This window comes from Tribolium madens, unplaced genomic scaffold, assembly GCF_015345945.1.
Source record: "Tribolium madens isolate multiple individuals breed KSU strain unplaced genomic scaffold, Tmad_KSU_1.1 Scaffold_91;HRSCAF=231;Tcas5.2_LG7, whole genome shotgun sequence".
Classification (NCBI taxonomy): Eukaryota; Metazoa; Arthropoda; class Insecta; order Coleoptera; family Tenebrionidae; genus Tribolium; species Tribolium madens.
The window spans coordinates 7,453,232-7,481,202 of NW_025401063.1; the positions used below are offsets into that span (position 1 = coordinate 7,453,232).

Below are 27,971 nucleotides of genomic sequence, written 5' to 3' on the forward strand. Positions count from 1 at the left end.
TTTTAAAACTAAGTTAATAAAGGGTAGGAGAAGATAAATAACAGTCAACCACGTTATAGAAACTGAAATTTATATGACATTAATTTTGCAAACATGTTATCCATTTAACTTAATATTATAACTGCGTTAAATGGCAAACATAAATTAATAGACAATAATATCAACAACTTACTATGAGACCAACGCACACATGTAAGCAACACTCATATAAAAAAGTATTGTCTTAAATTAACCAGAAAAAACTTACATAAAGTTGCATGATTTAACTTGTAAAACATTGCAAAAATTTTTAAACATATAAAAGGCGGCATAATTTACTAATATTCGTCCTCATCACCTCCAGCTTCCACTTCATCGGGAGGCGCAAAACCCTCCTAAAATCCCACATCACAAATACGACTCTTACAATTGCACGACTCACCTCTGTGGCGTACAAAACATCTAATATTTTTTGAATCAAAGGATTCTGAGAATCCTCAGACTCTTGACACATAACTTCGATGTCTCGCAATTTTCCAAAATAGAAGTCTCGTTCTTTTTCCAGTCCATCAATCGTTATCTAAAATTTAAACTGACTGCGAGTTCATACAAAAATATATCATTACCTTAAATTCTGCAATTTGATTTGTTAATTCGTCCAAGCGGCCTGCATCTCCGCCTTTGTTTTGGGGGTTTTTAGTGATTGGTCGAACGGTATTAACTTTCGGCACTAAAAATTTACAGTTAAAAACTGTTCCTGATGCGCATCATGCAAGGAAAAAAATTGCAACTCAAAAATACAAAAGCGGCGTTAAAAAGGCTAGGTGGAAATTTAGTGCTTGGGAAGAAACAAGTGCAATTCCATATAGCCCCTTAGGTTATTGACATATGACCCTAGTGATAATATTAGTGATAACATCAGTGACCTACTCGCTCGGCCGATTGGTTTCGCCGGGGCCGTTTTGGCTGGCGAAGTCGGGACCGTTTTTCGTGCCATCAATGAGTTGGTGCTTCTCGGAGCGTTAGCGCCACCCCCTCCCATAGCTTCGCCATTCCGACACGACAAGGCATCATATTCATTACCTCTATAGTTAGCATCGAAGAACTTTTTGAACCATTGCAAAAACTCAAAGTTGTCTTGGAATCGTCCTTTCACCAGTTTGTCTATTGGGACTATCTAATGCAGCCACCAAAACAAAAACAAAGCGAAATGAAACAAACTAAAGAGACAACATGCGAAAAAACGAAACATTTAGATGGTAAACGATAGGGGGACGGACCGTATTATCACCGCCTTTCTACAAGAAAACAAGCAAAAGCGCGACAAACACGAAAGCGACCCACTCTTAAGCAATTTATTTACTATCAAGGGTCGGTTTCGTCAACGGACCGGTTGTCCTTTTACCCTGTCGAGTGGGTGCAGGTTTTGCAGGGGCGTGATGAGGTACGAGTCCTCCGACATGGTGGTCATGTGCTGCCGAACCGAGAGTTATACCGCCTCTGGCGTCGAGTGCGTCGTAATCTCTACCATCGTAATTGGCGTCAAAAAATTTCTTAAACCATTGCAAAAACTCGAAATTGTCTTGGAATCGGCCTTTTATCAATTTATCTACGGGTATAATCTACAATTATCGCAAACAACCCGTTAATTGACAAAATTCGGTTCGACGAGTATCAATAATTAAAAACTCACTCACAAATGTTTTTTTTTTTTAAATCAACACTTTCAAACAACGTTGAATTAATAATAAGATAAAAAATTAACAACTAAAATAAAGTAATCGTATTCCTAAAAAACATCCGGAAATATAGGATTTCTATTATTACTTCATTTACAATTCAAACATTTTTTTAAACCCAATTAGCCTCTCAAAACAACTAAATTACGTCACTTGTTGCACGAACTGCAACTAGCTTCACTTATTACAAAAATCAATATTTTCATATTTATACTCTATCTGCAAACATTTGAAACATTTAAACTTAGAAAATATTGATAGTTGTATAAAAGCTATGACGTGATTCTAAGTAATTTAACGTGGAGGTAATTTTCCAGTGAGTAAAATTGAACCCTTGGCTAATCAATACTCATAGCAAACAATTTTCTGTTTATTTCAATTACTTTATAAGTTAATTTTAAGTAATCAACTGTGTTTCGTTTTTATAATTTCTCACTTACAAATAAAATGTGTTCGTTCACCTAGATGGTAGCTGTAAATTAAAGATTAATTGCTTACCTTGTCAACACCCATTTTTTTAAAGCCAGCTTGCAAAATTTTGAAATTTTGTATGTATTCATGTTCCAGATTTGTTCGAAACTTGACTCTTTTAAGTTGAACAGAGCCAGGGAACAACATATCCATGAATTGGCAGTAGGCAGCGCCTGTACATAGTTCTTCGATTTTGCCAAAACTACTTTGCAAACACTCATTAACCCATGCTAACATGTCATGTCGAGAAAGATTCTCTGAAGTCACATTAGTGGAATATACGTTCACCGCCATTTCTACAACAAATTATTAACTTTATTGAACAAAAAGTGTAAACATTGATAAAGTTATGACAAAGTGTTAGTGCGAAATTAGATCATCCTTCATTGTGTTGTTATCAACACACAAAAATTTGAAATCGTTTTGATTAACAACCGATCTATACGTTGTAAATCGTACAGATCGATTATAAATTACTTGAGGCGAAAATGATGCATACCGGTTTTTGTAAAACAATATGTCCCGTTATGGGGGCAAAGCCTAACCAACGCATAGCTTCCAAAAATAAAGTCTATTAAAAAGTTTATGCCTAATTACAATAGAAAAGTTTATTTTGTGTGTAAAAAAATTCAAACATTGGCAAAAATTGAATTAAAATTTACGGTTCCGCCATGGCATTGACGTATGACGTTTCAAAAAGTGCAATTTAGAACAATTATTCGTGGAATACGTTGTAATAACTATGAGATATTAGATTGTTATTTAATAGTATTACGAAATATATGCAATTAATAATGAGATGTATTTACCTGTGAATTATTAATTTAAGTTCAGTGATCGGGAGTGGTTCGAAATTTAGCAGAGAATTTTAACACCGGCCTACCGGCCATTCAACCAAATTCCAAACTTAAAGGAACTAAAAACCAAATGTCCCCAAAAGCTAATGCGGGTTGCATAAGCATAACCTATTTTTCATTAAAAAAATTAAATGATGTGAGAGCTCGGAAATTCCTTGCTTTTGTGATTAATTAGAAGTGACCCCATTATGAGATTATTAGAGGATGTATAATTTACTATTTCTTGTATTCACTTTCGTATTAATTAGTGGATTAAATTTCCAGATGCATAAAGAGATGTGCTGAAATGGAGAGATTTTGGGGCTCACCTTTCGTAAAGACATTGTTATCTTCAATTTTATTTCAACAGAAAGACTACACAATTAACAAATAACATTTTCATCAACAAAACATTATTAACAATAATCATGTGGGATTCCCAAATAACAAGGTAGGAAACCAATTGTAAAATTCCTTATTATATTTTTTATTAATAAGGGATGAATACATCAATAATAATAATAATAACCTTTTATTCACCAGTACTAATATTATAAATGCATGGTAAAATGTACAAATTCGTATAAAAATATAAATTAAACACCGAATATAAAATGTATAGTTCAGAATTAATTTATCCATTTTAGGTCTTACAGCTATTGGAACTTAACTTTTGTACTTACTTTTTCTTTAACTGTCCCAATTTTTAGTCCTCATACCAATATTTAAATCTTTCCACAGCATTTCTCCATTTATTAAATTCATCAAAACATTTTTCCCTATAAATATGGTCAATTTTTGGATTAAATAATTTTTTTAATTTATTAAACTTTTTCACTTCTTCAGTCTTCCAAACACCTGTAAATTGTATTAGACTTTAGTCATGCTTATAGTTTCTTACAGACCCGTTATAATTCCTGCTAAAAATCCCACACCTAAGACGGACATTTCAGTAGAATCTAGTCTCTCAACTTCTAGCCCTGTTAAATCTGCAAACAACTGGCAGACAAAGTCGTTGTTTGAGACTCCACCGTCAACCCTAATTTTTTACAGTTATATTTGCAATTTTTGAATACCTTTAAACTTACGTGACTCTGCGGTATTCACTGTTTCTTTCTTTTTTTAATGTTTGAAATGCAAGAACTGCCCTGTAAGTAATTCCTTCTAAAACCGAGCGAACTAGGTGATTCTTGGTTGTAGTTGGTTTGATTCCTAGAAAACCAGAACTTGCTTTCTCATCATTTATGGGAGGCTAAATTAATAATATTTATTTTATATACATAAACACTTAAATGAGTTAAGTACTTACACCTAAACCACTAAAAGCTGGTATAAAATAAACCCCATCGCTGTCTTGTACACTAGTGACCATGCTATAAATATCAGCCGGTTTTGTTACTAAACCTAATAAGTGTATTTAAAAACATTAATTCACAGTAACAAAAAAAAAATACTTCACCTATATTTAATAACCACTGAATAAAGGAACCACAATCATTGCAAGCCACCTCCCCAATACAAGTTACTTCATTTCTAATTTTCCATGCAACTAGGGGATAAATCCCTGTCACACTTGTATGAATTTCAGCTGAGGTATTTACATCTAAAAAGGCTCCAGTTCCTAGAGTTAATTTAATGTCATCAGGTACAAAACAGCTAGATGCAAACATTGATGATGATTGATCTGCCATCTAAAAAAATAATTGACATATGAAAAAATTAAATTTTACCTCCATACAATACATCTAATCGGTATCGAAACCCCAAAAATTTGTTCCTCAGTTGAACCAAAATCATAGTCATTTGAAACTACTTGAGGAAGAATCTCCATGGGGATCCCCAAAATGACTTTGGCCCATGAACCCCATTCGAAAACGAAAGGATCGAAAAAGCCAGTCGCCGAGGCATTGCTGATGTCAGTTAGGTGTAATTTATTTTTTGTAAATTTGTGTAATAACCAAGTATCAATTGTCCCGAATTTTACATTATTTTCACCAAGGGCCGCTTTAAGTTCGGGGATATTTTGGAGGACCCAAAGAAGTCGTCCTCTTGCCTGTCAAAAATACAGCATGAACAAAAATTATTGACTTAATTAATTCTTACATGATTTGCGGCAAATTTTAATCTACTTCCAATTAGGAATCTGTTACTTCTTGTCACGAGATACAAACTGTAAGCTGCACAACGAAATGCCTATGTTAAAAAAAAGTTAAATTAAAAAGCATAATATTTTTTGGTTTTACCTTTACAAGGAAGGATTCATTAAGTTCCTTACACAGATTTTTCGCCCTTATGTCTTTCCACGTGATGAAATTATGAAATGGTTTTCCAGTTTTGCTGTCCCATGTTAAAAACGTTGATCTTTGTGTTGATATTCCAATGCATTTAATATTTGCAATATCTAAACTTGCATCTAAAGCAAGCAATTTTTAAAATAATCGCTTAATCATAAATGAATAAATTTACCTGAAACAGCATTGTTAATAATTTCTAAAATTTGTTCCCAAAGTTGGTCTGGATTTATTTCAACAAAACCTGGTTCTGGGTATATTAATTTCACCTGAAGATATTTTTCAATTGTGGAAAATGGAAACATTTAACTTACCGTAGATCTAGCTGAACCAACAGTGTGAGCTAAAGAATTTATGATTGTGCATCTTATAGTGGTGGTACCGATGTCCAAACACGCTATATAGGTGTTTGATGACATTTTACTAAAATAATCGGAATTTTATGTTATATGTATTGTGCGTACAGCGAGGAAACAAGTAATAACATATCGAATTAAAATTATCAACGAGGTGTAACACCTGCTTGACTAGTTTTACAATTGTTGTTAGTTAATATTAGCAAAACCGAATGAACATTCCATAATCATAGAGCAATGGTCAAAAATTAAATAATTACAATATGATTTTATTATTGTTGCTGTGAAGTTTAATGAGAACAAAAATAATATTTAATGAATATAGTGTTTACGTTTACCTGAAGTGACTTTCACTTTCGCAATGTACACTGATTGTAATTTTCAGTTATTAGTATGTAATTTAATAAAATGTGTAAAACCTGATTTGCAAATATGTCACACTACTGTTTGCGTTGTGTACTATTGTCTACATACGAGTATGTACATTTATTATTGCGCATGGCAGGCTTTAGTATTAAACTTTAAATATCATCCTGCTCTAGTATTATTTGTGCAGAAGATAAAAGTCGGCATGTGGATATCTATGAAGAGAACTTACGAGATAAATGATGACCTTTTTGTCGTTGAATTTATGAATTGTAAAAAAATATGTAATATGTACTATCTAAATACAATAGAATATTTATAAGCCTAAAATTTTTAGTGTTTATCAAACGAAAATCATGAAAGTACTGAGTACTTATTATGTCATTATTACAGTGTCGGCACGTGATTTCAATTAATTTGATACGGTGTAATTAATACATCTTCTTAAAATGCAATTTTTTGACAATTTTTTTATTTTAACATTATTAAAAATAATAATCTTGTGACAAAAATCTGCTACGTGTGCTTCAAATAAAAATCTAGTGACTACCTGTCTCCAAGCTAGACAGCCAGTAAAACTCGTAAAATTTTCAAACTCTTGAAAATTCTCTCTCATCTGAAGGTTGAAAATAGCGTCGCGGCGTCAGGGTCAGATTTTGAAGCGTCGGGCCCAGCGAGCTATAACCTAGTCCGAACCTGGCAATCAGCCATGTGCGAGCGTCGCTAATTTCCTATCTTTGGTCCAACCACTTAAGCAATTATCTTTTAGTGTTTTGTAGTGAAAGTGTCTAGAAATCAATAGCCTCAGTATGGATCCGGAGGCATTCCTCGATATCGCCAACCAGGTGGTCAAACTCAAGATGTTTCCCTATTTCGACATTGCGCACTGCACCTTGTGCGCCCTGTCCGTACGGGAAGACCTGGGAAGCGGTGGGTAAAAAGCACACTTCCGTTAAATGAACGGAAGCTTTGCCGTTCTACTTTTGTAAGGTGGATGAGCGGTTAACTAGTTACTACACGGAGTGATAAGCCGTTAAGTGGGTATTACGGATTTTGTTATGTAATGAGAGTACGAAAACGCGCTTGCGTGCATGTGTTTTTTTATCTACGATTTCTATTCAAATACTGCAGGGATTTGTGACTGACTGAATTTAAATTGGCACGTGTTTTGTTATGTTGTAGCGTTTTTAAAATTAAATTTTTTGGGCATAGTTTGTTTTTACGTATCAAAATAGTAATTTTTGTAAAACAATTTCAAAAATTGGACCTAATTAATAAATAGCTCTATACATTTCCAGTCAGTCTTTACTAAGTAGCAGTTGAGCATATCATATTTTCGAATTGAATTTTCAAGAAGATTTGTCATTGTCTAGATTTAATATCTAATCTCTCGTTACAAGGAATTACAAAAGCTGATATACAGTGGCCGCAAAATTATTGAATAATCTTATTTATTAAAAGTAAAAATATTTTGTTGACAAAAATGCTCGAGCAGATCAATAGGATTCTTTTTAAAAAATACAAAATTCTTAACTTGATTTAAAATTGTATGTTTGTTTTTTGTTGATATTATATTATTTCATTTTTTGATGATTTTTTTCTAAAACTTCATGTAATATTTAATATTTTGGTGTTGTCATTTCAACAATTAAAAATCCATCAAATTGGCTAAAAAATTAGGGGTTTCCATTAAAAAAAAATGTCGATGACATTACTCAAAAACCAAAAAGTTCAAAATTGTCTATTTCTTAAAAAGAAAATAGACCTGTTCGAGTATTTTTGCCAAAACAAAATATTTTCAGTTTTAATAAGATTATTCCATAATTTTGCCGCTCACTGTATAAGTTTTACAATTTAGATTTTTGACATCTTTGATTATAACTATAACATCGTTTGCTGATATGTGTCTCCGGTGTATTGTAAAAAAACGATCAACAGAAAAAAAAACGTCTTTATTATCAAAACAATTGAGATGAACACAAATAAAAAAAAGTAAAAATTGATCAAGTATTTCTTGAAGAAAATGAAGCTGCAGGCTATTATTTATTAACTTAATATTTTAATAGCAAAATTATTAACCCGATGAATGAATGAATTGTTTTTATTTTTTTCGTATTTCAATGAATTTGTATGGGCACGATTGTTGTACTTACGTAAAAAATGGCCATAACAATAATTATGCGCTTAACTATCTAAATTTTTATAGTTTACGTTCTTGTTAGGAGTATTTACAGAATGTGACCTTCCAATCGTACTGGTTTATACTTTGCAGTGGAGTGTAGAGCTAAAGCTACAAGCATTGTTTACGGTTTATTAAATGTGTTTTTTTTAATGATTTGAATTATCTAGCAATGTTGAAGGTTATTTAATGAAATTGTATATAGAACAGCATTTTTTTGACATTTTATATATTTAGGGGCTTACAAAAATTAACTTACCAAGGACCAAAGTTGATACAACTAACCAAGACAGAGCGATATAAAAAAATTGGAACTTTCACAAGAAATTAATCTCGGGTCATTGGTTTCCTGTCATTTCAGTAAATGTTTTATGCAGCTGCTTTTACTGCAAAGTCTGGAAGAAAGCCTATTTTTTTTTAAATTCGAGTAATAATAGAAAACAAAAGTAGAACGGCTTTACGTAATATGCAGTTTCTAGATTTTCTTATTATTTGCAATAAAATTACAGGCGCTCAAGCATTTTCTCGCAAACATCCCCTAGCATGCTGGTTATCCTACATGTTGGTGGTGTTTGCTGGCGGAATGGTAGCAAATGGACTCCTGGCAGAACCAATCCTTGCACCTCTTAAAAATACGCCACAACTAATTGTTGCAACATTAGTTTGGTAAAAGCCGTGTTTTTTAAAAACGCATTTACTACATTTTTGTGTTAGGTATGTGATTTTTTATACTCCTATTGACTTGGGGTATAAGCTTGCAAAATTTCTTCCAATTAAAGTTGTCTTCTCGGCCATGAAAGAGATTTACAGATGCAAAAAAGTATACGATGGAGTGACTCACGCCGCTAAATTGTACCCCAACGGCTATCTCATTATGGTCATTATTGGGACCTTAAAAGGAAACGGTGCCGGATTTACAAGGCTACTGGAACGTCTTATGAGAGGTGTATGGACTCCAACGGCTATGGAATTTATGCAACCCAGTTTGTAAGTCTTACAAACAGTAATTTTGTTTTTTTGCTAATTTTTCCTTTCCAGCTACACGAAAGCTTCCCTTGTCGCTTCCATCATATTTATCCTTGATAAAAAGACGGAATTGATTTCGGCACCACATGCTTTAGTTTATTTCGGAATTGTCATCTTCTTTGTTTACTTCAAATTGTCTTCCATTCTGCTGGGAATTCACGATCCCTTTGTTCCATTTGAAAACTTATTATGTGCGTTGTTCTTCGGCGGAATTTGGGATAGTTTGGCCAAAATTTTGGGCAGGGGCCAGTTGAAAGAAGGTGAATCCAAAGATGCGAAAAAAACCAACTAAATTGACTCAAGTCACGAAAAAACTAAATTTGATAAAGTGCGGAATATCAAATTTATTTTTCTCGACTTTCGATTAAATCAAGACTTGAACAAATAAAATCCTTCTTCTATCTTAGATGAAGGATTCTATTTGGTTCTTGCAACACTTAAGCCAAATTGTACCAAAATAATTGTATTTATACTCAATAAATGATTTTCTCTCATTTGATCGTTTTATTTTCGAATTAACTTTCAAAAAATAGTAAAATAGATAAAATATTTAATCAGTATTTAAAACTAAGCATACACCTTGTAAAATCCAATGGCTAATGTGTTCAGTCGTACCGAGATCGGCTTCAAAAACAAGCCCCACGCCCATTGCATTTCTTCGTTGGGAGGTTGTATAAACTGGCGTTCTTAAAGTATTTTGTAACTTCAACCGGAAAGCTTCAATTGGTATGACATTCATAACGGGGAGTGGCTCAATCAGGATTTTTGGCGAAGATCGTCTCAAACACTTATTTTCGACATCCCAGCCTGCACCTTCCAGATACAAGCCGTGAACCATACAATTTCCCTATAATCAAACCAAATAACAACAAGAAAAACTGAATCAAAAAATTACCGCAGGTGGTCGCAGAGTTACATCATTAGGGTCGACATACTCGGAAACACTGGTGTATAATGTTGATCTATCTAAAGGCCAATTGTTAAGACGACAAGCTATTTGTACCAAAGCGGCAAGGTAAGTTTCAGGAATATGTAGACCTGAGATCCATAAAACAGCAGGTTCGCCGGTGTTCGACTAGAACAATACGCAGTAAAAGAGATTCTTGCATTTTTACAACATACCCAATTAAAAAACTGGTCTTGCCGTTTTTCAAAATGTTCCATCCAGCCACCTAAACTTTTACAAGTCGCCGGACTTAATTTCCTCCAAGCGCTTGGTAACTGTCCATTAAATAATGAATAGGCCACGTTGTCCAAAACAGCATCCATCCCTATATCACCGGCTAAGGCTTTTAACAATTGGGTCAAAGTTCGTCTCATTGCGGTAATTAGATGATTGAATCGCTCGAGTTCTTGTAAAAGTACGACGACAGTCGGTGACATTACTCTTTGGAAGAATCTCCGAACTTTCCATACTTCATACTCTTCCGGGATTTTTTGCAAAATATCGTGTGTTACATTTTCGATAAATTCTTCGCGGCTTATTCCCTCACCACTGGTAGCTATTAAAAAAAAAATACACACGCGATATTTTATGTTTGAGGGGTTTACATGTTTGTGGCTGCAATTCAATCAGTAACCTCCACATTTCTTTAGTAGCTTGAGTGTAATAACCAATTTCTGCGTTTGGATGTAAACCAAAAACTTCGGGACTATTTGCTAATGGCAATTCATCGATCACCTCTGAATAAACAAAATTTTAGTTCATTCTGTACAAATAAAAGGAAAAATTACCGATATAATCATCTTTGTCACCATCTGGGGGTATAACATAATCAACATTGATGTCATGGTAAAAGTGGAAAGGTTGAAATGTATCGAAGAGAAAATCTCCCATATATTCATCCATGTATGTTGCAACTATTCTTCTATCGAAATCATCAATGACTCTTCCTCCATACATCACTTCTCCAATCAAATATTTGAGACTATTCCACGGAATTCTAGAATCTTTAGCTTCCAATGCTTTAGTCAGATACGTATCCAAAATTTGGACACAGACGTTAAAATCAGATTCATTAAAATCGTAGCAAATATTCCACCCGATTTTGTCATACTTTCGACGTTCTTGAACCACGGCATGAAAGAAAGCCAAGACATAAACCAAAGACTTGTAAACCGTATGTGTACATGCTTCCAAAGTCTGTTGTCTAATTTTAAAGTACGTATTTCGCAAATTCAATTTGAGACCATTTGGGGGCTCTGTCACTACTTTGAGTGAACTTTGGAGAATACCAATGGGAAAATTATTGACAGGATCTGTTGTTAACCATAGTCTAAAATCAGGATGTGGCTTTGAAACTTTTTCTAGTTGTTTTTCCAACTGTCTAATAAACGAAAGCAAGAGGTGGCAGTTTTGGAACATTAACCATTGACCTCTCGCGATTGCTGTATCCAGTAGTGCTAAAGCCGCAGCTTCCTGTCCTTGACCCAACGACAAGTATCTAAACTTTCCTCCTCCGAAACCACTTCTGTCGGCTAATTTCATCAATTCAGCTGTGGGGTCAGATCCGGGGCTCAATACAAATATGACTGGTGTCATTGGACTGCTCTGTTCGTAAATACCATCAAAACTGATCACTGGAGGCATTATGTATTCTTCTCCTGTTACTTCCGTGATGTAATCGGCAACAGCTCTGTACACACGATCGACTCGGAAGCACCTTAAAAGCATCAAAATTTGGAACGGTTTCAATTTTTGTTTGTATCCGCAGGGGAAATCGGTGGATTCTGGAGCATCCAAATCGTACCAATCTTGCCACTCTTGTACATGTTTTTGCACGTCGTCGGCCAATTGACCGAAATCTTCCGGGAAATCCGATGTCAATTTAATCAAATCGGCCCAGCCTTGGTGAGTGATAAACTTCGTTGGGTTTTCTCTTGTTGTCTTCTCTAAACTAACCGAACCTTTGATGAAGAAATCGAGTTCCATTTGTGTCACATTTTGTTCATTTTGTTGCAATTTGGTGGTCATTTGGAAAGAGAATAATAGTTTGTGGACTTCAAAAATTCCAGTGCACCCGTAGTCGTAGACATTTTTTGTTAACGTATTGATAATATTCATCAACCTCTTCGCGAGGATTGTATGAGGCAAAGCCTTCCTTAGCGAATATGCGAAAACTTCCAGATATGAAGCTAGAGAGTATTGGTACATTGCGTTAACCCCAGCCATGTCTGATAAAACAAAGAAAAGAATTGCTCCACGCCGGGACACAGGCCGGTATCCATCTCTCAACTTATTGATATCACGAGCAGTTTCCGCGGCTAATAACAGTTTATCAGACACTTCCTTAGCTTTAGTTTTGGTGTTTTCTAAAGTGTCAACTAACTCTACGTTATCTAACATATTTCCAGTTGTTGTGGAAAGTTCTCTCAGGAGGGAATCTTCAAGATTCTGAAGCAAATTTTTGTTTTCACTCGTTTCTTCAATTAAGCTTTCTCTCTGCTCTTCTAAATCTGGTCGTTCATTTCTGACAACAACACTCAGAAGTTGATCTTCTAAACCAGATAATGTCACAGTATAATTGATAACGACTGCGCTCGCATAGACTGCAGGATTAAAAATAGGATTTGCAAATTTCGTCGTCATGTACATCCGGAAATGTGGGTCATAATCAACCTCCTTGTCCCCTAAAACCACGAAGACTCGCCCAGAAACACTTCTAATATTTTTTTGTATTACATTTTCGGCAACTGGATCGATATAATCGTCCACATCTTGGAACAAAATTGGAGAACCATATTTTATTGCCATATCCAAAAATTTAAGAAAGTCGTGGTCATTAAAATTCAATATTTTCAAATTATTTTTTTCTTCTTTTCGTTTAATCCAGTTCAAAGCTTGCTGTTGAGGATCGATACACAAGGGGAATCTGGTTCCTTTCAGAGTCAGAATACCATTTTGGACTGATAATTCGTCAGGTGGAAGCCCTTCCGAGTTCCAGAGACTCACTTCCACATCGTTTGACAGATTTGCTTCAATTCGATAGGGTTGGGTAAGCGGAATTCCTCTGTTTATTATATCTCCTTGCCAATCGTCATAAATCATTTCCTTTCTGAACTCATAAGTAAACGGTCCCGCATAACTTAAAAAGGCCGAAGATAGTAAACAGTTGCCTACCAATCTTTCTTTTTCCAAGTGCAACATCTCCAAATCTTTAGTCCACCGTTCTCGCTCAGAACTCAAGCCAGTTATCAACTTGTCAGCCGCAATCAGACGTCGCATCATTATATCCGTCTCTTCTTGCAACTCTTGTCTTCGCTTCATGGCAGCTTCATATTTCTGATTCAGTTCATCTAACGCTGCTTCAAGTTTTGCAATTTCGTTGTAGAGTTTCTCGAGACTTTTTTTTGCAGCATCGTACTCTCTTTGCAACTGCTCCACTCGTTCTTTTTTGGGTTTCACCTCTCGGTAGACGGCACAATAGCCCAAAACTGCTTGAACAAACTTCAAAAGCCCAAAACCAGCTTTACTGATCGAAGCCATATCATCTAATTTACTCGACTTTTTCATGTGTGCTTTCACAGCTCGAATTTGTGCTTGCGTGATTAAATCACAGTTCATTTCTTGAAGAGTTCTGAGGAAATTGGCTTCAGCCATCATTCCTTTTGCTGTTTTCCATGAAATTTCTTTGTATCCTCGAACTATAGCGACACATTCGCAGACGATCTGGACAGCTTCTGGTGGAGTGGCAAAGGATCGAATTTCTGTAATATCTGATTTGTCTAAGTCTGATAATGCCAGTCTAGCTGTTTCTAAAGCAGGCATGGCTGCAGCAAGAGCCTCTTCAGCGTCGGCTTGTTCCAGACTTATAATGCGAGCCTGTTCTTCAATTTCACTACTTTTCAAGGAGGCTAAATCTTTCTTTTCTGTTGCTTTTCTCGTCCCTTCGTCGATTTCAGCCAACATTGCTTCACAAGCTCGAGTCGCTTCCTCTACTCGTATTTTTTGTTTTGCCAGTCTTTTATTCAAAACTGCTAGTTCTGCACTTGCTTCTTCAATTTTAGTCATTCCGCTTTGGAGTCGACTGCACTGACTGTCTATATACTGATTTTTCTCATCAAGGAGCTTTAAATAAGTCTGCATTAAATCCAAGTAATGTTTTGGGGTAACGTAATTTTTTCGTCGCAGTTTTATCAGATAATTTTTAACATATTCTTCTATACTTGTATGAACATGTACTACGTGTTCTATGATATGGTCTCGGTAAATTTCCGGAATTTTGGGATTTTCCTTAAGAAAAACTGAAGCTACGGCAAATAGGGCTTGCAGTGGCCAGTGGAATATCCAGTCGATTGTTGTATTATTAACCAAACCGGGAAAACTTCTACACCTTTTGCTCAAAATATCACCTGAAGGTGACATTGAAAGCACCATATGTAAATTGTCAGCACACCGGTGAAGAAAGTACTGCCAAACTGCGTCTTTTGCAATTCCATATCCTGCATTTTTTGCTGCATTTCTCAGCTGCATAATAATTTGCTCCTTTTCATCATCTGTGAATAACGCAGGGACTATTCCAATCATTAAAATGTTGTTAATAAATTCCAGGAAACCTTCTTCGACTATTTGAGCGGCAGTGAAGAAAAACACTGTCGGTTTTCCTTCTACCCCCAATTGGTTAAATAGTTTTTTCAAGTCTTCTTTGAACAACGTTTCATTGTAACCTTTACAGAGTACGATTTTAAAGATTTCACAACCGGCTGTGAAGGCGGCAATCCTTGTCAGACTCGTTTTTCCAGATCCTCCAACTCCCACCAACATAACATGACCTCTTTCTAATCTTATCCCTCTGTGTATTCGTGTCAAATGTTCCAAAGCATCATCAAAAAGAACAATATTTAACTTGTCTTGACGTTCATTGTAAATTTCCATTATTTCTTGGAACAGGAAGTACACCGCTTCATAGTCTAGAAGATCTTCGTAATATCGAGCTTCATCCTCGTTTACTGCATTTCGATAATCACCGAAGAGCAAAGGATCACGCATTGAATACTCAATCACGTCAATTCTTTCTTCTTCTTCTTCTTTTTTCTCTTCCTCTGGTTCTTCTTTAGGTTCTTCAAATTCGAAATTGGACATTTCTTCAACATTTTCCGGTATCGCTGGTGGTTCCTCTTTGACTGGCGTCGGGTAAAATTTTTCAATTTGTGTTTTAATCTGATTTGTCATGAACTCCTGATCCTCAGTACTGATAAGACGGTCGCAAATTACTCTTGTAAATTCATTCCGCCAAACTCTTACAATCTGATGTAGCGCAAAGAAAAATTTCGGTGTGGTTTTACACATTCCTGCAACAATTCGAGAGAGATCTCTCATGTTGAAAATATAGTGAAATTTGCTGGGTGTTGGTGGTAATTGAACAATGGTAATATTATACAAGTTGAGCGTCATTGTAATCAAATTTTCCGCTTGTTGAACTTCTTCCGGGAATTGTGATAAATGCCCTTTTAGAATTGAACTGTAAATGTGATGAAGTGTTTCAGACGTTGGGAAAATCAAGTTAAAGACGGAAAACTTTGACATGAAACGAGGATCAACCTCGTTTCGACCTCCTCCAGCAACTCCCATTGCTGCAAAGTAGGACACGTCTTTTAATATTTTCCAGTTAAGGTCTTTTCCCCGGTCGTAAAAGCCTTTCCTTTCGAAAAGTAATTTTAAAAGTGCTATAGGTTGTTGGGTCCCGTACTCGTCCACTTGTGGCATATTCATGTCATCTATGAAACAAATCAACTTTTTGCCAAGTGGAGGGCCATAGATGTCTTTCGTTCGTTTTTCTACTGCCGATTCTAGGTTTTTCTGGACATCCATTGATGAGGTTCTTGATGAAAAGTTAATGTTTAGTAGGATATTGACATCTGGATTTAAGCTTCTTAAAAAGTTTTGAATGATTGCTGTTTTTGAAGTACCAGTTTCCCCAACCAAGATAATCGGTCTTCCCACTTTGTTCATCAAGGTCAAAAGATAAGTAACGCGTACGGTATCGATTGTCGGAACAAGAATTTCCGAGAATCGTTTTGAAGCATCATGTACATATTCTGGTACTATCCAATCCCAAGCAATCCAGACTTCTTCTTTTACGTTGAAGTAATAGTCGTACAAAGTGGGGAAAGCACTAGGCATATGTCTTCGATCAGCTTTATTTTCAACAGTATCTTCTTGTTTTATCATCGAACATTGCGACTTGATAAACTCATCAAACTCTAATCGACAGTCGGCAACTAAGGCAGCTCCAACCGAATTATATACACAATAGAGAAAGATTGATTCAAGTAAATCACTATCAACTTCTTCTTCCGGATCACGTGTATCTTCAACCGGTTGCGGATAAACAGCATCTATCATAAAACACAACTGTGTTATCATATTCAACCCACTTTGAGGTATCACTGTTTTTAAGGGAGCGACCTGTTTGTTTGCTACTGTTCCTTCCAACACATACGCCATCAAATCCGGAATGTACTGTTCGTACAAATTCTGAAAAACTTCTCTTTCCGGTGGATGATTTCTGCTTTTGACCCATCTGTCCCAAAACGGTTGAAAACCCAAATTTTTCGGATCAACGTAGACCATTCCAGCTCGTGAAACCGTCGCCGGCGAGGCATATTGCAAATCACCAACTTCAAATAACAACGCACAGACGGGAGTTTGCAACCTGATTCGTTCACCATTGGCGAGAGTAAGTAGTTTATTGTCATCCATCACCGAATTCATATTTTCAATCCATAAAGCGTCAACATCGCCGTCAAACAAAATATAGCGTCTTTCAGGCTTTTCAGTTGGTTTATTCATTTCTCTGAAGATGTTTGATAAAAGTCCATCCGTCCAGTCTCTCGAAATGGGGTCTAGAATTCCATAAAGTTCAATAACTGAACACGCTTTTGGATTTAGAGTGAAAATTTTAGTTTTGAGGCCGAGCAAAGTCTGCGCACGTGCTAGAGCTTGAATCACAACTGTTTTTCCTCCACCTGTGGGTCCTACTAACATGGTGGAATGTCGAGTCATCATGGTTTCGTAAAGTTGGACGACTTTATCGACTTGGTATGGCAAAACGATGTATCGGTGCTTATCTAGGACTTTTTCTACGGCGGAATTGAAATCGGGATAACCTACTCGGGGACAATCCATTCCGGGGAAGAGATCGCGGATCAGACCCAAAAACAAGGGAACATCTTCGTAAACGAATTTCGGATGATTCATATCGCGTAAAGCTCTCATCAGGACTAAGGCTTCATTTAAATCCGGGGACGCTCGTTTTAAAACACCGGCCATTCGCAGGACCGCATTCAGAGCTCTCAGACCCCAATCGTAGTGAAATTGTTTTGACAGTTGTTCCCGTGCAAGTTTATAAAGCACTGTCATTTTTTTGGCCAAGACTTTAGCTTGCAGAAAACCATCAGAGAAAAGCGAAATGAGACAAATCATCTCCAGATCAGGTACAATACACACTACTGGCCGAAACAAGGCCTTGACTGATTCCGGAAGTTCCGTTCTTCCGGCATACCCCGGATTCATGGTGATAAAAATACCAACTTTGGAGTCTAGACTAATTTCAGCACCCTCGAACGTGAATTTCTCGAGTTTCAACATGAGAGCACTTCGGATTGTTTGCAATTGCGTGGAGATTACTGACAAAACGGAAATGTCAATTCGGTTGAATTCGTCGAAACAACCCCAAGCTCCACATTGAGCCAAGCCAGCAAGTGTCGTTCCGATCGCCTTAAAATCCATTCCTTCGCCACAGTTTGTGACAATACAGAGCAAAGCCATTGCTTTGGCTAAATCTTTAGTCGTTTCTGTTTTTCCTGTTCCCGCAGGCCCAGCTGGTGCACCTCCCATGTGCATAATAAGGGCTTGAGTGATTGTTAAGTAGATTCTATCAGTTAGAGGGGTAATAACAAGACGGCCGTTGAGTCCCATGTATTCGTAACCATATTCGAAGGAGCCAGTACATTGAACCACCCACAAATTGTCTAAATGGTTAACCCAATAAAATCTTAGTTGACTTTCCCATTCGAATTCCCTTATGTCGGTAACACTGTTGGTGACAAAACTTTCAATAATGTCACGTGCGTGAACTTCGATAATTGCTATGGTCCTAAATTTAGTTCTGTCGTTTGCGCTTAATTCAGCTCTCACTGTGATCACAATTTCGTCAAGTTGTTTATTTAGTTGTTCAAGATATTCCTTCATGGCCCTTTTGTTGCCTTTCTTGATTTTGACGAAAACATTTTCGACTTCTGCCGTCCACCACACTTGACTACCAGCAAGACAAATCATTCCTTGGAAATCCAACATCCATTCTGATCGTGGTCTTCTGACTTTACCGTAGTTGTAGATTGCACTCTTTGTTATAAATCTGTTAGAACGTCTCATTTCCTTCAAAACGTCGTTCATCCAGTCTTCGACTTTTCCAACAACCTGTACGGCGCGACGAAATTCCATCACTTCTCCTTCTGAAGATATCATAGCACTTGCAATCATTCTGTCATTGTTGTCTAAATGCATCCGCAGCGATTTGATATTATCAAACATTTTAATCATGTGTTCTTGGACCACTTCGGGGTTACTGCTTCCAAGAATTGACAACAGTTCTTCAGTTGAAATGAAATAAAATCGTGGAAAGCGTCTACGTTTTGAATCCAGATAGTCGTTCAAAGATTTCTGACATTTGTCTAAACCTAGACCCAGGCCTAGGAATTCATCTAGACGTCCAGGGGCATTGCAACACTCCATAACGTTTGGTCTCTTGGCCGTGTCTAACATTATTCTTCGGAAAGCTTTATCAATATCATCAAATTTCTTTGCTTCTTCTGGGAGCTGAGCGCGTATATCTCCCCCGACAAAAATTCCTTCTAAGTACAACCATTTTCGCTGCACTGACAACCATTCATCAATCACTTCACCGATATTTGCTAAACTCTTCTCCAACTTTTGAACTTGCGTTAAAAACGGACCCACAAACTGCGACCCTGCCATACTTTGAAGATTCATTGAGTTATCTTCAAGCACTTGCATGATTTCCTCAGTCGAACCAACGACATAACCTCGATCTTCGTGTCCTTTCGTATGTTTATGAAGAATAAAATTCATGTTCGTCCAAGTTTCAGCAATTTGCTTTACTCCTTTCTCTATACTCAACTCTTTGATTGCATGGTTGATAATTTCTTCAGCAATATCTTGATACCGGTGAAGCTCCATTGCAAACATGTTATCTAAAGTGAACCTATCGGGAGACATATCGAACTCAATACCAGTTTTTTGCATCAATTCTTGCCAATGTCTCTCCCTCAAAGCTTCATTTTTCAAAGCCACCATTAAGGGAATCACATTTTTGAATTGCTTCATTTTCAAATCCAGTGTTTGCCCAACGGGGAGTGCCCTAATCGCTCTTGGGATTTTCCGGTAATCTTTTATAAAACTGTCGATACCATCACTTAAAGCTTGTGGGTCTAGATTTGCCCATAAGGTTCTTCCCCACACTTCCCTGGCGTGTTTTTGAGTTTTATAGAACTTGTAAATAACACCCATTGATTCATAATCGCTTTTTACTCGTAAGTAGTCGGAGTAGTCAGCTAAGGGTATGTCGAAAAGCATTTCAGCGTTGATAAGTTCGATTCGACGCTCTTCTGTTTCGATGAATAATTTGGCATATTCTTCCATGAGGATGAGGCCTTTGTCTAAATCTTCGCCGACGGCACCAGGGCCTTCCTCTTCAAATTTTTTGACAAATTGGGCTAAGATGTCGCAGAATTCGCCAATTTCTGCTAGAGTCATTTGAGCAAATCTGTCTTTTGTCAATTCTAACTTTTGTTCGCGATAAAGGGCCGAAAAATGAAGCGATTTCCATTCTTTTTCCAACTGGTATGCTAATTCCTCGTGCTCTGGACTAAAGTAGATGTTATGTTGCCTCAAAATGCCGTAAATATCTTGACAGTTGAGGTAATCCAGCTCCATGTCGACGTTACTTTTCAAAATTGTCGAGATCGCTTGCATTACTGATTTAAATTTTTCCAAACCTTTGATGTTCTGGTTGACCAAAGTGCGCAATTCATTCATTGTACTCTTCATTTCGTCCATTTTTTCTTTGGTTTTTGTGTCAAGGATCCGACCTAGAGTGTTTTTCCATTCAACCGTATGATCGGCTATAGTGTCTAAAAGAGGTCGCAGATTTAATCTAATGCACATGATGTCAATATAATTCTCGTGATTTTTCATATCTTTCAAGATGTCGGCATAAAACATAAACTTATCGTCGTACTTTGAGAGTTGGTTATTTTTTTCAATAAAACGCTCACAGGTGATTTCTTTATCGTAGCACCAGATATTCCGGTAACGCCGCCACTTCTGTAAATGCTTGTGTACTTCCAGAATTGATTTTTGGGCGATATCTTGGAGCTTTTGAAGCACATCGCTAATGTCCGGAACTTTCAACACATCATCGTAGAAAGAATAAACATATTCCTCGCCGTTGGGAAGTTTTTGTGGTGGGCACAAGAGACACATTCCGTTCATCCACCGCGGAAATCGCTTCAGTTTGTCGAGAAAATCTTTCACATTCTTCACCATAATGTTGTAAATTTCGGCCGATGTTGGTCTTAGAAAAAGTTCCGGTGTCACCACCACAGCATCGACTTGAAAAATCGGCTTCTTCAATTGCATTTTACTCATGAACGTTTCGAAATTGCGAAGAGTGAAGCCGATAAAAGCTTTGTAAATTTCTGTCTCCCAAAATGAGTAACTAGTTGTCATGTAGGGGGAGCGTCCGGTGTTGCTACCCAAAGCTAGGGTTTCAATTTTGATCAAAATGGGGCCAAGGCTTTCGTAGATTTTCATCATTTGGCAAACTCGTTTAATTCGCAAATCTATCATTTCGTTGAAGAATTCTTTACATGGTAACCTTTCCGGATCTTCGTCAACTGTCTTATAATCGAAGAGATTAAAAGAAGACAATAGTTTGATTTTTGACTTTAGTTCATCTTCTATATGAACCACTTGGTTGTGTAAGTTTTGCAAGTAGTGGATTTTGCTAAGACAAGTTTTTGCGTACTCTACTATTCCCAATGAAGTCCAATTGATCCTAGACAACCCCTGCTGAATGAATAGCTCGACGTGCTTAATCTCATTTCGGAGCATATTCATCTAAAAAAACAAAACGTATATTTCATTTTATTAACACTTTTTTTAAGTACCTGAGGAGGGCTGAGTTTCTTCATTATTGAGTTATATTGCTCCAACATGTCTTTAACTGCCGCAACGTCCTTTTGTAACCGCTCTTTTCTTGACGCAATCATTTTAATTTTATCAGGCAACTCGTACTTTAACGAATCTAATAGCTCTGCCCCCCGTATACAACTGAATAGGTCGTCGTTGAAATTAAGAGCAAATTCGATATTTTGCTCTAGGACTATCATGTCGCCCATTACTTCGTGCCACGTGAGACTTCTTTGCGACCGAATTTTGTCCATAACCTGACTAGCCATTTTCTTACCTGACACCCATTTAACAACGTGACCAGCGGTTGATATTTTGAGAATTTTTGGTTGAGAACGCACTTGTTGCAAACTTCCTTTACTCGTAGCGGTGGATTGCGAATGGAGGGTTGTCACACTTTTTGCTACCGATCTACGCCCGTGGTCCGTGGCTAATTTAGAAAAATTATTTTATTTTTTTTCATAGTAAACCTCACCACTTACTTTTTGTAGAAACTGCACAATTAACAAATTTGAGAATCTCCATTTGCATTGCTTGCTCCATAACAGGAGTCGAGTGTTCTAACCAAAGTTCGTATTTGAAATTTTGATATGATTTCAAAGTTTTAACCAACTGAAGATAATTTTTGAAAATTTCTTCTTTCTGAGCCGACTGTTGAAGCTCTGGCACTTTTTGAAATTTCAAAACAGGTATTTTGAGTAAATTGATTAGCAATTGCACCCAGTATATTGCACCACCATGGGGCGGATGATCCTTACAGAGCGGAGGGTGACGTTTATTTCTCTAAAAACCGATCGTAGAACGAGAAATTTGTCATGAATTACTAACCGTAAATGCATCATCGATGACCAAAAGTTCTTTATTAAATTGATCCAAAATTACATCAAACTTTGTTAACAACCGGTCGAGAATAATTTGTCTTGTTCGAACAGTTTTTAACTTTGTGAGCATTTCTAACGCACTTTCGGACGATCTCAATGTCTTGAAGCTTTGGTCAATGAATTTGACCCCTTCCTGTTCCAATTTTCGGACTTCCTTGTAAAAGAAGGCCATTATGGCCTCCCAGTTTTCTTTGTGATTTTCGCTAAATATGTCAAAGTCGGCAGATTCGATTTGTATGACTAGCCTTTCAACTCGTTTGGCAACGTTATCGATTTTTTGGGGATCCACAACCATGGCACGTAATTCCGGACCAAAAATGTTGTTAAATTCTTCGATAACTGTCGCGACGTCGAATAAATCTTTACATACAGTTGCCATATAATCAGATTCAGCGAATAATTTCTTTTTGTCAAACTCCCATCGCTGTCCTTTACCCGAGTCTTCAATTTTTTGGCGAGTTTCCATATAGGAAGTTTTCCAAATTTCAAGCATTTCTCTCGCCGTTTGAGTTAGTTTTTTAATGTGCTCGATTGAATTTCTAAGAATATATTTTTCAAAGCATATTATTTGACTATAATGAGAATATACCTAAACAAAAATTGAGTATCCAAGTTTGCTCTAACTTTTTCAACAAGACAAAACACAATTCTTTCCATTAGTGGTATCATTGTTTCGTCAGTACAGTAATACCTCGACAAGACCCAAATGAGATGGAGTCCTTCAATAAGGACAGGAATACATTCTCTGACCCTAGCAAAATCCTCACATGATGTTACAGTCTGAAACGAAAGTTTGTGGTACAGAAAAAACTCAAAAGTATGGAAACAAACCTTGAAATGTCTCAAAATTGTGGACAAAAATTTGACATTATCTCGTGCTTGAACGTGATATTTTTTCAAATCAACTAAATAGTTCATGAAAGCATCAATAATTGGCGATTTTGCCTTTTCTAACAACGTATTCACTTTTACAACCATAGGTTTTTTCAACTGCTCAACAATCGAACTCAAAGCAGCCTCTCTTTCCCTCCAATATTCGTATTCAGGTATTGGTCCTTGCCCTTCGGGAGTCTGTAAAAATGTTTTTATTTTTTATCTCAACAGAGAATTTTATTACTTTTGCTAGATATATTTCAAGAACTTTTAGAATATGCCGTTCCCATGCCATTACAATATCTTGTAATCTTTCAATCAAAGTTTTATCTTTAATTAACTCTTCATAGGGGATATCAGATTGTAATTCATCTGGGAAGACCGTCAAGGGAAGATCAATTTCATCATCTACATGTTCTATGGTCCAATTGAGTGATTTTTCCAGTGCTAGTACTTCTGTCATTAAATCATCTCGAATTGGTGTTTCAGAAAGTGTTATATTTTTTTCTTGCTCTTGTTCTGTATCATGAACTTCTGAGGCCTCACTCACTCCTGTCTTTTCCTGAACTGACTTTGTTTTCGATTGAGTTATAGACATTTTTCGATAATCTGATGGTGTTCTGTATGCGTTGTTTTCAGTTTTAAGGGAAACATCATGTGCGGAAGTTGCTTTAGGCGAAGATGTTTTTTTAACCGTGGGTTCGCAAAAATGTTCCTTCAACAACGGTTTAAACTGCTCTTTTATGAGATGTCTCAACGAGTTCAAGAAATTGCCATTGCATGAACCAATCAAAAAATAAGCAGGCATTTCGGTTTCTGCTTCTTCGTAGGTGTCAAAATTTGAAATTGAAATGCCTTCTTCCATTTTCCGAAAGAGATAAACGAAGCGTTTGTTATCAGTATTAAGGATTGCCTCATCAAGAGTTCCAAAATTTCCGTGTAAAATGTGATCCACGACTAGTTTTTGTATAATTTTCTGAAATATTGAATTATTTAGCTCTGTTTCTTAATTAGAACAATTAATTTTACAGGTACGTAAATGATTTCCGGTTCTTCCTCCTCCTCTGTCGGAACTTCTTGTTCGAGTTTTTGTTTTTTCTTCTGACCTTTTCCTTTTTTGCCTTTCTTTTTTTTCTTTTTCCCACTTCTTGGACTTGCTGTACCTTCAGTACTGGTTTCAGATTCGCTGGTAGGTTTCTTTTTCTTTTTAGTTTTCTTTTTTGGTTCTCCTTCTGTTCCTTCTTGCTCTCCTTCCGTTTCTATATCGGTTGATTGACCGATTGTGTCAGTTACTTCAGAAATTGTTCCTTGTGCTGGTGATGATAAATCTTCATGTTCTTCTTTGTGTTCCTCCGATTCTTTAGTTTCTGTTGCTTCCGAACTTATTGGTTCGCCTTCTTGGGGAGTTTCGGTTTTTGCTTCTTCAATGTCTTCTTTGTCTGTTCCTAAATCACCTATTAAAATAGAATTTCTAGTAAAAATTATACCAATGCATTATTTAAATAATTAATAAATACTGAATAGGTACCTAATTTTTTATTCATATGTCAATAACTTACCTTCAGCAGATGGGGTAGATCTAGGAGTCGATTTTTTGCTTCCTTTTTTAGTTTTTTTACCGCCTTTTTTTCCCTTCTTTCCTTTGGCTTTTTTTCCTTTAGATGGCACATGTAGGTCTTCTTCTGGTATTGGCTCTTTTTTGACTGAAAGAAGAAAAGTTTATTTTGTGTTTATTTATAGTAAATTGTTCACTAATACGAATTCATTCAATCATATTAAATACGTTATTACTACAAAAATAATTAAGAAGACATATTAAAAAAAATTACAAAGAATGTTTTTATCAACTAATTTCAGTAGATAAAATAGTCTTTTATCGTCGAGTGAAATAAAGTAATTTTTATCTACTGTTTATATCCAAGAAATAATGGTATAATAATAGTTATTTGTTATACAAGACGATAAAGAGATTGTTTATCTACGAGTGGACTTTTTTCACGAGTAGATAATAGTTATTTATTGTAAGAGTGTGTTAGATAGCGTTTTATCCATGCAAGAATGTTTAACCGCGAGAACGTCAGTTCGAGCGGTTAAATTTCTTAAGCGGATAAAACGCGACTAACACACGACTGCAATATAACGTTTTATCCACAAACACAGGTCCAAATTATTCCAAACTTAAGTAAAAATTAAACTGACATTTAAACGTAGTAAGCTATTACGCGGTGCGCTGGTTACTAACAGTGAAATAAAGTTACTTTATTCCACTAGTGGATAAAGTGGTACTTTATACGCATCTAAAGTGTGGAATAAAGTCTCTTTATAGAGTGATTGTGAATAAACAATCTTTATCGTCGTGTATAATATTTTGTTTTATTTTGTCTCATCTACCAGAATTTCTAGAATATAAACAGTAGATGAAAATGACTTTATTTCACAAGACGATAAAAGACTACTTTATCTACTTAGATTAACAGATAAAATGTAACCAGTAGATAAAAATTACGTTATTTTACTAGACGATAAAAGACTACTTTATCTACTGAAATTAGTTGATAAAAGCACTCTTTAAAATTGAGTACAAAATAAATAACTAATTTTGCGTTTCTTTTGAGTTTCAAATTGCATTTTTTTGCAATTTTGATTTTTTTTATGACAAAACTTGAACAAAACTATTTCACGTAAATAATTGCCGTTCAGGGAGAATTTCTCCCTCCACGGTAATTGCGGATACGCATTTGCACGAAAAACGTAGCAAAAGAATAATTATATTGTATTCACGTAAGTGTTGCGCTAAGCAATATAACGAAGCCGAGGGTGACAGGTACCAGTGCACCCAAAACATTTCGCCCTCGATTTGGGTTGGTGACAACACTTCTTCATGCGAAAAATATTCTCATACATAATTATTATTAGCCGTAGGATATTAGGTCCATGTATCGTATTTTTATTATTTCATTTTACAAAACAAATATTTGTTAAATATTTTTAAATAAATTTTAAAATTTGAGTCTTTACATTTTTGTTTCCACTGATCCGGAATTCTGTTTCTCATTTGAAAGTTTTACGTCACTATCTTCCTCTTACTTCGACAACATACAGTGACATTGAAAAACAAGGATAGACATATTGAGTAGGTACCGAAAACCCTCGATTTTCACAACAAAAGAAACAGGCACCAGCGTTCGGTTTGAAGGTGATTATGAAGATTTACAAGGGGTACGGTTTATGGCTTAGCGGCAACACCATCGTGAATACTGTATAGCAACAATTAGTGACAACTTTAAATTTCCCGGTTCGACCACGTGGTCTCTTCTGCTTGCTGCCAAAAAAAGCTGTCAGAGATTATATGTCAATTTCAACATAACCTTCTTATTAAAATTTGAATTTCCAAAATGATGAGAAAATAATAATTTTTTGAAGGCACAATAAATCAAAAATGTGTTAGTGTTTGGTTATGGTAAACCGAAAATTATAAACTATTTTAGGATAGTTTTTTTTTAGAAAGCAAGAATTTTTGTCGATTTTTCCTTTTTAAAAATTGACCAAGAAACTGTATATTTTATAAAATGACTTGGGCTTGGGAATAATGCAAACGTATACTTTTGGGAAGGATACATTTTTTGTAAGTGGAGTATTTAAAAAATGGATGCCAGTTTGATTAAAACAGAATCAGTTGACTCTGCCCCAAGTACATCTCAAGAATCAGAAAGAAATTCTACTACGGTGAAAGAAGAAACATCAGTCAAAACTGAAGCCAAAGTAGAGCCCCAATATTTTCATTGTGAAATTTGTGCCCTACATGAACGTTACGATTATTTTGGAAATAGTCCACCTTTTGTGAGACATTATAAATTTTTAGAAAATGCCTACGTTATTGAAGACCCATTTGTTCCTCCCAAACAAAACGAGTTTATTATATTAGGAGCACATTGTGTAAAGTGTGGGAAAAGTGTTTGTAAAGACATTAATTGCAGTTTTTACTATAACGGTACTTATTGTATTTACTGTGCAAAAAGTTGTATTGATTCATTTCCTCCGAATGCACAACAAAAAATTAATAAAATTGTTGTTTGACTGTTTTATATGTATTAACTATTTTATTCAATTTCCTCAATTCTTCTGTAGGTTGTTTGCGGTTGTATGACACATATTTGGAGAAAATCTAGTTTGTTACTTTCAAATATTTTTTTACACCATAGTAATGGTGTAAACACAAAACAACAATTAAAATACCCGAATTTTATTCTATACACAAATCTTTTTCTCTTTAATTATTTTATTTTGAATATATTTTGAAGTTTTTTTATGTATTTGTCTTTGTTAAACAGTGTTATTTGTGGTAAGTATGTTACAACAATATTTCAAAAAAAAATATTTCTCTTACCGATTTCAGGCACCATGATTTCCTCATCTACTAGCTTCTCGTAGGAGGTCTTGTAGATGTAGAAGAGCCTCCTGTGGGTTTCATCCTTCTTGAGGAAATCGTCATCCAAAAACGATGACAGTTGGTATTCCAGATCATCGTTTTGGGCCATCATTTTCTCGAAATATTCGCCAGAATCCAGGCCAAAATATTTCGTAACGCTGTTTTTGACCCAGTCCCGGCGAAAATCTGTAGCCATTTTTAATAATTATTTTAAAAATTCTAAAAAAAATGTTCTTGTTTTAAATAAAAATATTTTTGTCAAAAAATGTTTACAAACACGTTTCTATGTACGTCGTTGTCAAGCAAATGTCTCAATTCGAATTTTTCGCGC

At 35.8% G+C, this 27,971-nt stretch overlaps 4 protein-coding genes across 10 annotated transcripts; 1 reads left to right on the forward strand and 3 right to left on the reverse strand.

Annotated features, from left to right (window-relative positions):
- Positions 1 to 53: 53 nt before the first annotated feature.
- On the reverse strand, positions 54 to 3,136 carry LOC123012023 (microtubule-associated protein RP/EB family member 1). Of its 3 annotated transcripts, none has more exons than XM_044409782.1 (6): positions 2,999 to 3,136; positions 2,217 to 2,485; positions 1,385 to 1,601; positions 606 to 709; positions 422 to 559; positions 54 to 374 (listed from the first exon to the last, which is right to left on the reverse strand). In XM_044409782.1, exons 2-6 carry the CDS (start codon positions 2,481 to 2,483, stop codon positions 318 to 320), a joined length of 783 nt encoding a protein of 260 aa, XP_044265717.1. In that variant the 5' UTR covers positions 2,484 to 2,485; positions 2,999 to 3,136; the 3' UTR covers positions 54 to 317. The 3 variants fall into 3 exon arrangements, with proteins under 3 accessions (XP_044265717.1, XP_044265715.1, XP_044265716.1); XM_044409780.1 differs by having other exon boundaries at positions 1,343 to 1,601; XM_044409781.1 differs by lacking the exon at positions 1,385 to 1,601 and adding an exon at positions 910 to 1,156 and having other exon boundaries at positions 2,999 to 3,135.
- LOC123012022 (trimeric intracellular cation channel type 1B.1) lies at positions 3,096 to 9,737 on the forward strand. Of its 3 annotated transcripts, none has more exons than XM_044409777.1 (6): positions 3,096 to 3,252; positions 3,311 to 3,476; positions 6,808 to 6,968; positions 8,727 to 8,883; positions 8,932 to 9,204; positions 9,256 to 9,737. In XM_044409777.1, exons 3-6 carry the CDS (start codon positions 6,848 to 6,850, stop codon positions 9,533 to 9,535), a joined length of 831 nt encoding a protein of 276 aa, XP_044265712.1. In that variant the 5' UTR covers positions 3,096 to 3,252; positions 3,311 to 3,476; positions 6,808 to 6,847; the 3' UTR covers positions 9,536 to 9,737. The 3 variants fall into 3 exon arrangements, with proteins under 3 accessions (XP_044265712.1, XP_044265713.1, XP_044265714.1); XM_044409778.1 differs by having other exon boundaries at positions 6,818 to 6,968; XM_044409779.1 differs by lacking the exons at positions 3,096 to 3,252; positions 3,311 to 3,476 and adding an exon at positions 6,270 to 6,749.
- LOC123012020 (putative glycerol kinase 5) lies at positions 3,542 to 8,508 on the reverse strand. 3 transcript variants are annotated; one of them, XM_044409773.1, is made up of 11 exons: positions 8,477 to 8,508; positions 5,631 to 5,739; positions 5,492 to 5,585; positions 5,269 to 5,438; positions 5,129 to 5,218; positions 4,764 to 5,078; positions 4,485 to 4,716; positions 4,335 to 4,429; positions 4,114 to 4,277; positions 3,931 to 4,064; positions 3,542 to 3,883 (listed from the first exon to the last, which is right to left on the reverse strand). In XM_044409773.1, the coding sequence occupies exons 2-11, from the start codon at positions 5,733 to 5,735 to the stop codon at positions 3,732 to 3,734; spliced, it is 1,551 nt and encodes a 516-aa protein (XP_044265708.1). In that variant the 5' UTR covers positions 5,736 to 5,739; positions 8,477 to 8,508; the 3' UTR covers positions 3,542 to 3,731. The 3 variants fall into 3 exon arrangements, with proteins under 3 accessions (XP_044265708.1, XP_044265707.1, XP_044265706.1); XM_044409772.1 differs by lacking the exon at positions 8,477 to 8,508 and adding an exon at positions 6,589 to 7,403; XM_044409771.1 differs by lacking the exon at positions 8,477 to 8,508 and adding an exon at positions 6,011 to 6,573.
- Positions 9,734 to 27,919, reverse strand: LOC123012016 (dynein axonemal heavy chain 10). Its single transcript, XM_044409766.1, has 14 exons — positions 27,599 to 27,919; positions 24,771 to 24,914; positions 24,241 to 24,665; positions 23,456 to 24,187; positions 23,170 to 23,409; positions 22,928 to 23,118; positions 22,286 to 22,877; positions 21,940 to 22,240; positions 21,436 to 21,887; positions 10,978 to 21,385; positions 10,795 to 10,926; positions 10,366 to 10,745; positions 10,139 to 10,318; positions 9,734 to 10,090 (listed from the first exon to the last, which is right to left on the reverse strand). Exons 1-14 carry the CDS (start codon positions 27,834 to 27,836, stop codon positions 9,794 to 9,796), a joined length of 14,712 nt encoding a protein of 4,903 aa, XP_044265701.1. The 5' UTR covers positions 27,837 to 27,919; the 3' UTR covers positions 9,734 to 9,793.
- Between the last annotated feature and the right edge of the window lie 52 nt (positions 27,920 to 27,971).

Coding starts and splice junctions, on each gene's coding strand:
- LOC123012016 (XM_044409766.1), bottom strand. CDS start 27,836: ATGGCTACAGATTTTCGCCGGGACTGGGTCAAAAACAGCGTTACGAAA. Junction 22,241..22,285: donor TCATCGATGATGCATTTACG/GTTAGTAATTCA, acceptor ATCGGTTTTTAG/AGAAATAAACGTCACCCTCC. Junction 10,746..10,794: donor TGAATTGCAGCCACAAACAT/GTAAACCCCTCA, acceptor TTTTTTTAATAG/CTACCAGTGGTGAGGGAATA.
- LOC123012020 (XM_044409773.1), bottom strand. CDS start 5,735: ATGTCATCAAACACCTATATAGCGTGTTTGGACATCGGTACCACCACT. Junction 5,439..5,491: donor TATTAACAATGCTGTTTCAG/GTAAATTTATTC, acceptor TGCTTGCTTTAG/ATGCAAGTTTAGATATTGCA. Junction 4,278..4,334: donor CAGCTTTTAGTGGTTTAGGT/GTAAGTACTTAA, acceptor TTATTAATTTAG/CCTCCCATAAATGATGAGAA.
- LOC123012023 (XM_044409780.1), bottom strand. CDS start 2,483: ATGGCGGTGAACGTATATTCCACTAATGTGACTTCAGAGAATCTTTCT. Junction 1,602..2,216: donor AAAAAATGGGTGTTGACAAG/GTAAGCAATTAA, acceptor CGATAATTGTAG/ATTATACCCGTAGATAAATT. Junction 560..605: donor ATCAAATTGCAGAATTTAAG/GTAATGATATAT, acceptor TTTAAATTTTAG/ATAACGATTGATGGACTGGA.
- LOC123012022 (XM_044409777.1), top strand. CDS start 6,848: ATGGATCCGGAGGCATTCCTCGATATCGCCAACCAGGTGGTCAAACTC. Junction 8,884..8,931: donor ATTGTTGCAACATTAGTTTG/GTAAAAGCCGTG, acceptor TTTTTGTGTTAG/GTATGTGATTTTTTATACTC. Junction 9,205..9,255: donor GAATTTATGCAACCCAGTTT/GTAAGTCTTACA, acceptor TTTCCTTTCCAG/CTACACGAAAGCTTCCCTTG.